The 12,212-nt window shown below is 46.3% G+C and overlaps 1 protein-coding gene across 2 annotated transcripts; it reads right to left on the bottom strand.

Annotated features, from left to right (window-relative positions):
- Positions 1 to 784: 784 nt before the first annotated feature.
- Positions 785 to 8,779, bottom strand: LOC144374952 (prolactin-like). Of its 2 annotated transcripts, none has more exons than XM_078037677.1 (5): positions 8,752 to 8,779; positions 6,288 to 6,463; positions 4,900 to 5,007; positions 3,030 to 3,222; positions 785 to 963 (listed from the first exon to the last, which is right to left on the bottom strand). In XM_078037677.1, the coding sequence occupies exons 1-5, from the start codon at positions 8,777 to 8,779 to the stop codon at positions 785 to 787; spliced, it is 684 nt and encodes a 227-aa protein (XP_077893803.1). The 2 variants fall into 2 exon arrangements, with proteins under 2 accessions (XP_077893803.1, XP_077893804.1); XM_078037678.1 differs by having other exon boundaries at positions 6,288 to 6,460.
- Between the last annotated feature and the right edge of the window lie 3,433 nt (positions 8,780 to 12,212).

The raw sequence follows: 12,212 nt of genomic DNA, 5'->3' as shown, positions 1-12,212 counted from the left end.
GGGGAATGGAGACCCGGAAGGAGAGGATGAAACCTTACAGGAACAGACCATACCTGCTGTCCCTGCTGTGTCCCTTGAGCCACTCTAGAGGGAAGGGAAAGCACTAATAATTCAAAGAGGAGATGGAGTTGAAACTTGAGTGGACTTGTTAGGCCCGAAGTGACCGGAACATATATCTATGTCCAAGATAATGCTGAGGGGGTGGGAATTCAGTGGAATATGGGTGAAGACAGCTGTTAGAGGAATCTGAAGCCGTTGCACATTTGTATCCTAACAATTTTTAGACTGTTCAGTAAATCTCATGCTATTTAGGGCCACGGCTGTCACCTAGTACTTACGCTGTCTGTCACAACACTGTGAAAGTTAGCTCAGGGAACGTGGCTGGCCTTCGTAAAGATCTTGACAATTCAATCTCCTTTCTCACAGGACTCGAATGCGTCATAGTAATTGGACTAGGGCTCTAATAACTTGACCCACATTTATTGGCTGTGATTCTTAAGTAAGTTGCCGGCCGTCTTATTTGCAAGGCTAGCTTTTGTCATTTGTGATGATTTTTGACAGAAGCTTCTCAATGGTAGAGAGAGATTTTCTTTTGATTTTTGCATTAAAGGGAGAAAAAAAAACAACTTTGACATATTGACTTTTTCAGATTATGACATTTCTAAAGATTCAGATTTTATTTTTTTGAGAAAGAACCCATACACCCAAGCATGCATTAAAGTGCTCGACAACTAACACAAGCCTGCCAAGGGATAGACCTTTAAGAACCATCTCAGAAGTGGCGTCAGCAGTTGCTGTCGTAGACGATGTGGCACTTGAGGAGCTTGAGGTAATTGTCAATCTTATGGGAGTCGCGGCGCAGGCAGTGGAGCAGATTATAAAAAGCAAAGAGGCGAGAGTCTTCGTCCTCCATCTGCAGGGACGGGAGGCCCGACCACACCGAGTAGATCTCGTTTTCTTTGACTCCAGGGTGAACCTAACCACCAAGAAAGGCACTCATTATTTCACGTGATTAGAGTTCGCCGATCCTCTATCCTTCTCATTATTAAATCAAGATTTAGGGAAGACATCAGAATATAAACCCAAAGGCATAGATTCTGGTTTTTATGTATCTAAGCGAAGGCGCCATCAACATGGTAGTCATCTAAAAACTCAAAGCAGAACATGTGTGTGAGTTTTAAAGGGGTCTTCCTGCAGGTGAAGTCTTCCTGCAGGAGCAGACAGACAGACAGAGAGCCAGAAGGTGTTCCTGGAAGGTCGGCATGGAGTTGAGCCCGGGACCACGGAGGAGCTGGCTTCTGTTCTCTCATTTCAAGAACGTCTACATTCCCGAATCTGCCCCCATGTGTCCTTGGTACCTGATTTCTTTTGATGGTGTCTTGCTTTGAACTGAATCTGTTCTCCATACGTGTGTGTTCCAAAGCCCTAGGTGCCAGGTGGGTGGCACTCACTGCGTGAAGGTGTGGCCAGCTCAGTGATGACTGTGACCAAGACCATCTTCTGCCAGGGAAGCTACCTTCCAGGCTTCTAAGGGGGACAGCGGCTGTCTTTCTAGCTCCCTGGTGGGAGGTGCTGGGAGGAGCAGCTAGGGGCGGGCAGGTGCCGGGGGGACAGCTGTCCCTCAGTGGTGCTGGTGAGTTGGGCTGGGGGCAAGACGGGGATCACAGAACCAGCTCGACAGCAGAGAGAGGGAGCATGTGCTCCTCTGTACTCTAGGACTCCCCGGAGATCTTGGAGCCCAAGGGCCCATCCTGGCACCTTGCAGGATGTCCGCTGACCTGGAGACCAGCTAGTACACAGTCCCACGATCACAGACCTGGTCTGCTGAGCTCACTCCTATAATTTTAAAATCTGGATTCCTATGAGAACTTAGTGTGTGTGAGTGTGTGTGTGTGTGTGTGTGTGTGTGTCTGTCTGTCTGTCTGTCTGTCTGTCGCCTTATGCTTTTTATGCTTGAATTTTCGGTGCTTGAGCCCTAAGGCAGAATTTACTGTGCAAGGTACAAGGATAGGAGCAAGAGTAAATAAATAAATGGTAGGAAAAAGGGATCAGAAAATGAAGTATTATAGAATAAATGAGTGACCTCAGGAAGTAGGCTCACGGTAATGAGGAAAATAACTTGGAATCAAGGTGTTTATTTCCTGTGTTCCTGGGTTAATATGTTCCTTGTATTTGTGTTGGATATATTCTCCTTCCATGAAAATGACAGAAATGACACATGATAACGTGTACTTGGTACACAAAAAGAAAAATATGAAATTGCTTCTGTTATTATCTCTATAATCATATGTTTTTCTTTAGATGATACATTATTTCTGAGAACTTCAGAGAGCAGCTTAGCCATTATCTCACCAGGGTTGAAATGATTCTATCTGAATGGAGATACATATTGAAAAATACTAATACGATCTGAGTATGAAGTTATTTGGGGAGATTAAATGCAATGATATGAGTTTTGACTTAGGATCCATAAGCACTAAAGTATTATAGGGAAGCAACTTTCTTTAAACTATAAAATAAGGAACTTTCCAGAAATACACCCTCCTCCATTTGGTGGCACCTGAGAGCTAGAGCTCAGGGGACAGCACAAACACTGTGACCTCCTCTTTTCACTCTCCTTGGGCAGCGTCGGGTGGAGGGGACCGCTCCCTCTGGATTTGATTCCCTCTTTGCTCCTTCCCCTACTCTCATCCTCTGATGTGAGGAGAAACGAGAAAGAATGGTTCCCTCTCACGAATTCTGTTCTCTGGTTTTCTTTCCCTTGAAAATATTTAACCACCAGTCCCAGGAAGGGAAGCGCCTTTGGTGGGTGGTGGACAGGACAGGGGACTCTGCACCTGCCAAGTATCAGGAGGGATCCCTTCGGCTCAGTTACACTGGGCCTGACATGACCAGTGAGGAGGAGCTAGCTTACTTTAGTAGCCATCTAGAAAAAGAACACCAAGTTTCGTTTCTGCCAAGTGAGGTGCTTGAAGACTGGTTTCCCACGGAGAGACCACTTCCCTCACTAAGGAGGTCAGCAGGGGCGCCCGGGGGGCTTATCTGGCCCACTATCTTCTCCATGCCCTCCAGGAGGCGCTTGTTCTGCTCCTCGATCTCGATGGCTTTCGACAGGATGGCGTCGGGCGCCTCGTGCATGCCCCGCACTTCCGACACCAGGTGGTACAGAGGGTCGTTCCAGGAGCGCAGCACGCGCAGGACCAGGTTCAGCAGGTCTTCGTGCTGTGGAGCCACGTTGAGGGACCCGTTAGAAGCAGCAGAGATTAGCAGGGCTGCCTAATGGGGTCTCTGCTCAGACAGGCTGAACTACAGAACCCCTTGGTTATTCTTGTGTGTCTATCCAATTTGGGGGACAATGATAAAAATTATAGAAAAGTAAAATTTAAGTCAAGGGCCTAGACTGCACTAAAGTGAAACAGAAAAACTAGTTGATTTGAGTGACAACTTTTTCCAAGGAGCGTTCTCATTGGAAACATTTCTGTTCACCCTCTGGAATCCCACCCTCCGTCTACCCACTCAGTCTGATCTGTCGTGTTTGATTGCTTTGCTTCTCCACGGAGAGGAGCCGGGCTTTGCTGGAAATCAGTAGGCACTCTCGGGACCTGCCTGGGGAAAGCTAGATTCCACCAGGATCCGTGACAAGTGACACGGATCATTGTCACCCAAGGATTCGCTCGCACTAATGAACCGGGTTGGTTCATTAACATCTCAGTGATTTTTAGGTTCATTTTGGGATATTGGAGCCAAGAGATCACAAACACAACATGGCGCTCCCGGTGTGCCTCCCTGGCTCTGCACAACTCCCTGCCCCGTGCCTCAGGCAGAGCAGCCTGTGGGGGGACAGTGGTATCCTCAAACAGCAGATGGAAGTCCCAGTGGAGTTTTATCCCCCAGTTTATGCTGAACAGTAAGATCATGGGTAGGTTTAAAGCACTGGCTGTGCTGGTGTCTGTAGCTGCTCTAGTGGTCAGGAAGGGCAGAGTCCAGTGGGCGTGGCACTGGAAACAGGGAAACGAGAGGAGCAGGAACGCACATCGTGCGCTCTGTGAAGTGCTGGCCGGGGTGGCCTCCGCCAGCATTCCCTGGCCCTCCTCTTTCTCTTAGGAGGATCATCGTTATTAATGAGCACAGCAGACAGACAGAATACCCAGACCACTGGGAAAAGTGTGGAGGGAGAACAGAGGTGCTGTGTGAGGGGTGGACACAGGATGGTGTTTACTTTAAAACATGTTCAGGCTGTGGTTCTGGCAGGGTATCAGAACAGAGCCACCGTGACAAAACAGGCAGAGCTGGGTGGACGCCTGGGCTGGACCGGCAGACAGCGCTGTCATCAACCCTGGTCAGAGCTGCCCTGGTGAGAAACCTGACATCCTGTCTGATGGACCTGCCTGGTGGAGGAGTCTCCGTGAAGATCTAGGAGGGCAGAGGTGTCAGTGACGAGGAAGGGGGTTTTAGAGAGGCCAAAGCAGAGCAGAGGGGAGTCTAGAAGGCCCAGGAGAGAGGATTCCAATCACGCAGTGGTCAGGGACGGCAAAGGTTCCAGAGGAGGAGTCTCGAGTAACAGATAAGAATTGCCTGTGCGTGTCTGTGTTGTGTACCTGAGTGGATATTTACCAAGCATGGCCAATCCAGCCCCCACAGTCTAGCACCTGTAATCCTGCATGGTCAGAATAATGTCATCCGCATGGACAACACCCCCCACACTAAATCCTTGGGTAGCATTGGGCTTTTCTTACAGGTTATCAACTACACTGTGACGATTTTCCTTTGCTCTCTCTTCCTCGTTTTTCTTTGTGCCTGCGGTCACCATTACCCCCTGACAGTGTCCCTGATGCCCTACGGCATGGCCATGCATGTCCGGCCTCAGTGGCTCAGGCACGAGGCCAGCTGAGGACTCACGTGGATCTGCTGGGCTTGCTCCTTGTCTTCAGGGGTGGAGAGGGAGGAGGTGTGGCAGCTGTTGATGGCCTTGGTGATGAACCCCCGGCCCTGGGCATACCGTTTGTCCTGGAGAGGATGCAGGAGATCCAATCAGTTGGTGTTTGAGAATTGAACAGATGAATCTGTTAGCAGAATATTAAGACATTTGGTGGATAGGTAATTAAAAAACGTTAGCTGCCTAAAAATGGAACCCGAAGCGTTAACCCTTTGCCCACTCTTTTCCATCAGCTCTGAATCTCACGTTTTCCACCTCATTTTCCTACTTCCTTTATGACTCCCGTGCTGTATCACCCTTCCTTCTCGCCTCCCTACAAGTTATAATTTGGAAAACGACCACTAAAATAGCAAACCTAAGATCTATGAGGTGTTTTTTTACCACCGTCTTCCTTGGGTATTTGAGTCAAATGCCAACGTTGCGTATGTATCTAAGTTCAGCCATTTAATCTCTTATTGCCTGCGAGTCCACATGGGTCTTCTTTCCTTGGATGGGTGAAGCGCATCAGGAATTCAGGGAACTTTTGTGGATTGTCAAAAAAATGAGTCAGAAAAAAAACAGGACATACAAATGTAAGAGATTTTGAGCCATGGACTGAGAATAAAACAAGGAAAAAATACAGAGATCAATATTTATTATTTAAAACTAGTGTTTAACAAAAATTGGGAAAGTTTAAAGGGAATGCAAGGCAGAGTGGGAAGAGATGGCCAGTCAGAGATGGAGAATGACGGAAAATATGGTGCACGGCAAGAAGAGTGTGCAGGAACGTTCTGGAACCTGAGCCACATGCTCCCAGGAGGACTGTTGATGTATGGAAGTGCCATTGTCCACATCTGGCTGACCCAGGAGAGCTCAACTTCCCAAGGGCCTTCATCAAGGACACAGAGCCTGTTTCCATTTCTAACCTGGCCCTAGAGTTTTCCAGTTTCTGAAAAGCTATTTTGACCCCCCCTCCCCTCCCATCAGGATGGATCCAGTCTCTCTTGATCAGGCCTAATCCACTCACACCCTGCTGTGTAGCTACTTACTGGGTGTCTTCAGGGTGCTGAGCGAAGAGGACCCAGGGAACTGAGCTCTCTGTGCCAGGAGAATAAATTGGCACTGTTCCTGAGCCCCGCCTAGCAGGACTTTATATCAGTCTGTTCAGATTTTTAAAAACCTCTGATAAAAAATAAGGTGGAATACGGTTTTAAAAGGTCACTACGTTCTTTGAGACTTTCCCTTCCTCCTGTTTCTTGGATGGTGCTTCTCTGAGCTCGAACGGGATGCTCTCTGAAATGTGGCTGGCGAGGTTTTCTGGGTGAGCGGTAGGACGGCCTGCCCTGGGGAGAGGCAGATGTGAGGTACTTACAAATTCATTGAACATTTCCGAGGAGAGGTTATGGATGTAGTGAGACAGGATGACTGCACGGTCAAACAGGTCTCGGAGGGACACCTGGCAGTTGACAGCCCCGCTGGGACAGATGGGCAGGGAGGCCACATTCTTGCACAGGAGGTTTGACACCAGCAACAGGAGGAGTGACCCTGCTTAGATAGGAACACAAGCCGCTCTTAGGGGTGTGCTCGGCTGAGGTTATCACAGGCGATCCTGCCAAGGGGAGGCCCCTCGCCCCCTGTCCTCCTCTGCCTGGTTGGGTGGGGAGCATCCACCCGTCCACTGTGCACACTTAGATGTCAAGTTATCTCTGCAGATACGCAGAATTGGAGGAAGGCGTGGCTTCTTGCATTTTTGTGTTCCTGCCAGAGGTCCTCTGGGCTCTGCAAACATTTGGAGCTTCAATTAATTCTGAGCCCGGATGTCAAAGTCATTCTCTTAAGAGAGTTTAATGTCTCTGGAGTTCCTGCAAATTCTCTGCAGACTCTCCTGGAGTTGGTAATTTTTTAGCTCAATGTCTGATCTCTGCACGGGGGACAAGACTAGCATAGATCATGTTTCGTCTTCATGCCTGACAGGAATAAACAGGCAGTTGCTTGAGCACTAGTCCTGAGCCTGAGGAGCATCCCATCATGATGGGGACGCCATGGCCTGGGCTCCCGTCCTCATCCTGACAATCCCATGCCGTGGCTTCGTGCTTGGCCAAAGCTTCAATTATTTCTTTTTCTAAATTTGAGTTGTACAATTGCCTGTGAATAGTCTGAGCCTTTGTAATTGTCATCAAATTATACTGATGAGACAGACAGCTTAGAGAGGTTAAGTGACTTTCCCCAAGTCCTGTTAGTAGCAGGTGGGGGAGACAGGCACCAATACTGTGCAGTCTTTGCACTTCACCTTGTCACACGGACGCACCTGTGGGCTCTCCACCTACACCTGTGCAGTGGCAGGCAGCCACCCTAGCAGCATGAGGCAGTGTTTGCAGAGGTACAGCTGCTCCTTGTAAAGAACAACTCTTTTCCTTTGGCTTCGAGAGTGCAGATTCCCCAGGAAGCTGGGTTTTCATCCACTCTCCCTGCTCTAGGAAACTCTCACTTTAAAAGTCTTTGACCAGGTTCAGTTGTGGCTTCAGACCAATTTACTGTCTCAGCAGACAGACAGACAGATTCAGACCTCTGAGATATCAATAATTTACACTCTCCAAAGGAAAGAACCAGAACCGGCATGAAGCCACCACATTAAAATCACCTCCAACTTCAGTGACACTACTCCAAAAGAATCTGAAATAAAAATGCATTTCTCAGAAAACTAAGTTCCACAGAAGCTTTGAGCAGTGCAGTTGGAAACATCCAACGTAAACTGGCAAATGTCAAAGACTTACCTAAGTAAAAGTACCCAAACACAAGTACCTAAAACACTAACCACACCCCAAACATTGTTTGGTATAAAATATAACTAGGCAAGCTTTTAGCTGCACAGAATCAAAGTGATATTATGAAATGGTTCATAATATGGACTTTTAACTTCCCAAACATACGACGCTTCCAAAACTTTATCTTATGCATGTTGTAGTACATCGTGTGGCTAAATGGATATTTTATCTCTATGGGTGAGTTGAATGTTCTTTGCACACAGAGAAATTGGAAAAGCAGTTCTAGGAAATGGATACTTGGATAGATGTTCTGAGTGCATTTATCTACACATTTTTCATCTGAAAGATTGTTGAAGTCAAAGATGAGGTCAAATCTATATTTTTGTTCATTTCATAAACACATTTTAGGATCGTTCTAAATTACTTTTTCTGCAAATGTCACCAAGAAAGAAAAGTGATTAGTTTGTACTGCGTCACTTTTCCTTTAGAAAAGCCATTTGGCTTGAGCCAGATGGACAAGGCTGAATAAGACACCCATCTGCTGTCCTTGTGCACGTGACAGTGTCAGAGAGGAAGGCCACAGAGGGGCTGGTTCAAGGTGGCCAGTCCCCATGAGGGCTCAGGGGCCATGCAACGCTGGCCTTACCTGCAGGAGTTGGGGTGAGTTGGGCAACTGGGGTGCACTGATTCTATCAGTCTTATTTTCAACACTAGCCATATTGGGCTTTGAGCTGCATGAGCCCTTTCGTGGGGGCTGTCCCATGCTTTGCAGGACCTAAGGATCCCGCTAGTCACAGGTGCACCTCCCCTGGCCTCTGGCACCTCAGTGAAGACCATACCAAAGGTCTCCTGTCATTGCCAAATGTCCCCAAGAGAAAGGGGGATTCGATGCCTCCATTTCTGAACCACTGGTTTATCCTTTGTGTCCTGTATAGATAGTTGTTCCCTAGGTCTATGGTCAGATAGTTCTTCCAAGTCTATAAGCCCGAACCTCCCGCTCTCAGCCAAATTGCACACTCACCCCACAGGTGTGATGGTAAAGCCTACAACCGAGTGATCTGCTGCATGTACCTCTCCATGGTGACCGCTTGCTGTCCATGGTGGTGACCCTTGAAGAGATGCACTTCTCCAGGGGACACCTGGCCATCCACAGCATTCTCTGCCATGGGCCTGGGCTTTATAAACCTTTGACATCTTCATGAATATATTTAATCAGGCACCCTCCTCCCTTTTCCGGGGCCATCCATTTCCGTCATTGAGATTACCTCCATAATTTCAAACATCAAATGGTATTCTATTTCTTATTCATATTCAGGAAGACAAACTGGCTAGAAATGAAGGATTTTGATTAATTAGACCAAAAGGAAATGAGAGAAATGATGAAGGTGAGATCAGGAGACTAGTTTGGGTTGGAGGATCTGTAAATCGATAGAAGTCATTTGCTTGAAAATTCACCTGCTTCTCTGCAGTTTCTTGAACGTATACATTATAGTTCACTCAGGAAATACTTTCGTATATCAAGAAATTATAAAATTTCTCACTCAAGATTGCCAGGTGAATTAAACGTTTCAAAATCAACTCAGTAAATAGCAGGAGATAAGGATTGAAAAGTTAGGATTTTCAGTTTGCCATTATATTTTGATTAAATTTCCTCATTTTTTTCTTGTTTTTATGCATTGTTGTCTTCTTTCAAAAATGACACATCTGTGTGAAACTTTATTTTAGGATATGTATTTTCATCTGCTCTTGCTTTTGATTTTAACATACATGTAGTGTTGTATTGTTATCTCCGTTTACAGAATGGGAAATGGCTTGGAGAGACTCAATACAAAGGATCTAGAAGGAACTCTGGAGTCAAGGGAAGGGTTATTGCATCACTTGGAATCGGGAAGGACCCGAAGAACACAGTAAAGTCTCAATCACTCAGCCTTTACTGATGTGCACCCGTGTCTAGGATGAACACCGTCTCTCTCCTGACCCTCAGGAGTTTATTTTGGGAGGTAAATATTTTAATTTATATCAGTGGTAAATTGTCTTTAGTAAAGTTTTTTAAGGGCAAACCCTTTCACGCTTAGCCTGGTTCACGATGCAAAAAACCAACGTTCTGGCCAATTATTTCCACTCTCTCCAAGGAGAGAGATGGATCAACTGTTATTAACTTAGGATCAATCTACCTTCTCTGACCCCACGTCTCTCTAGGACAAGGTGACCAGCATGCATCTTTCATGGGCTCAAAAGCTCCATTCACCTTTTGGAGATTTCCTGAATGAAGTGTCATAATGAATAAGAAGGAAGTGGTCGATGGCTGCCTTTAATTTTTGAGCCCTTGTCTCTGCAGCCGCCTGTGACCTTGGCTCCAGGTGTGCTGTCTCTGAGGGAGGCTCATGGGTGAGGCCATTTAGAGGCCATGATGGCTTCTCTAGGGTCCTGGGAGCCCCGTGTGTGTTTTCACCATCCGCTGACCCCAACGTCCTCATGGAGACCTAGGGAGACCAGCCAAGACCCGCGTCTCTCAGAAACTCTCTTCCCAACGGCCCCAGCTCAGGCAATTCTAGGTTTCGAGTCAGGAACCTCGAGCGGGACATGCGTGGCTCTCTGTGTCTGGAAGCTGGGGCGGGATTCTGCATCTGCTTCCCCCTGGCTAGTGGAGGTCTGAGTGACGAAGGGAGCCGTGCTGTGGGATAGGGAAATTAGTGCTGCCACGCATCCCCCCTCCCAGACTCCGAGAGCAAGAAAATCTGCCCTAAGAACCGACACTGACAACTTAATCTCGAAATTTAAAGGTGCTGCCACTTCTGTAGATAGCCAGGATAAGAGTGATCTAGGACACCCGAGTCGTGTTTATTCAGTGGAGGCCAATTGATTTATTTGACTGCAAAGAGGTACATGTTTCTCTGTGAAATTTATGGTGTGCTTCCGGCTGTTCCACTGGACCACATTTCCTGGGAAGGGGATGTTGCAAGATCTAAATAATGCAGAGGACATATTTTATGCAAAAAGTCGTAGTTGTGCTTCCCCCACCCCCACTCTTACACATGTCACCCCTTTGGCCTTAATATTTGTGCTCTCTGCCGGCCTTTCCCTTGATCAAACAGCAGCCTTAAATTAGAGCAATTAAGACGCTCACTACAGATGCACTTGTCTCCTCTCACTTAGAAAACTTCATTTGTTGGCCATCTTTGTTCTTATGGCTGTGACTCAGCCAAGTGCTTTGGACTCACCTCCACCAAGGAGCGGGACAAATGGCCCACATGTTGTTGATGACCTCACGCCATGTTTAGTACATGAAACTAATAAACCCATTTGCCACCTTTTCCTAAAGGGCTCTGAGATTTAACGTTATAGGACATCAAGTGGGTTTTCATTTCTACTTAGAAACAGAACTTGTGTTTTAATTCATTTTATCTACTTTCCTGTTGGAAAAGTTTCTATTTTTCTTCTGTTATTTTGGACAACGCATTTGAAAAGCATTGCTTAACCTGAGGAAGTGTCTACTGCAAGACGTAGTGGTACAAGAAATTAAAAGTTCAATAATCCTCAGAATAAATGTAGCACAAGGATATTTTAATTGATATCAGTGGTAAATCGTCTTTAGTAAAGTGAATTTTGAAAACGATTAAAGACGTGTTATTTATGGATTTAAAAATTTCAAATGGTCATCTACCAAAACATAAATCATTTCCAGTAGAAGACTGTGAAGGGCATATTGGAGAAGGGTCAGCGGTGAATTCTCGAATGGCACCTGTTTCAGGATGAGCAAAGTGTAATGGCTTAATTATGTCCTGCTACAAAATAGCTTCAGCTTGTCTTCCTGTGTTTCAACACACAGTTATTTTCCCCTGGGTGCTCGTGGGTCATGCTTGTTTATTGGCCAGGGCTGGGGAGATTGTGGAATTTTTTTTAAATGACCCAAGACCTGAGTTCTTAAGATGTGGGCAGAACTTGGGGAACATTTGCTTTTTTAATAAGAAAGCCACAGTAGAAGCATTTGGAAACGCTCCTTGCAATGTTGTCTTTTTAAAAAATTTATTTACAGGTATGCTATTATAGTCACTGGATCTAGCCTTGAGTTCTCCCTGTTAGCTTATTCTTGGAGCTTCCTGTCACAGGCTTGTCCCCAAACATCTGTATCTTTGGAGAAATCATAATGTCTGCTATAAACCGAGTCCAGGTCTAAGAATGATGTTTATGGAGACTGCACAGTGTTTCTGCTTGAGGTTTACACTTTCCAGGTAAAAACTTCAAGTATTTAGCTGCATGCTAATGATCAGTAAGGCAGAGGCTAATTTTTCTTGTAAAACATTTTTGTACTTCAATATTAAGTGTGTGCACACGTGCATTCCTTGCCCAGTGGGAAGTGGCTCTGAACCATGCCCCCTGGTCCTGGACCATTCCATCCATCCCATCATCTATCACTTCTCTGCCTAGCATCTGTGTGAATGTGTCTATCAGCCCATTGATCCATCCATCTAACCACCCATCCATCCATCCATCTATCCATCCATCCATCCATCATTGTTATATACAGGAAA

This window comes from Ictidomys tridecemlineatus, unplaced genomic scaffold (assembly GCF_052094955.1).
Source record: "Ictidomys tridecemlineatus isolate mIctTri1 unplaced genomic scaffold, mIctTri1.hap1 Scaffold_97, whole genome shotgun sequence".
Lineage (NCBI taxonomy): Eukaryota > Metazoa > Chordata > Mammalia > Rodentia > Sciuridae > Ictidomys > Ictidomys tridecemlineatus.
The sequence above is the reverse complement of the archived record's forward strand: the minus strand, read 5'-3'. Positions and strand labels throughout refer to the sequence as shown.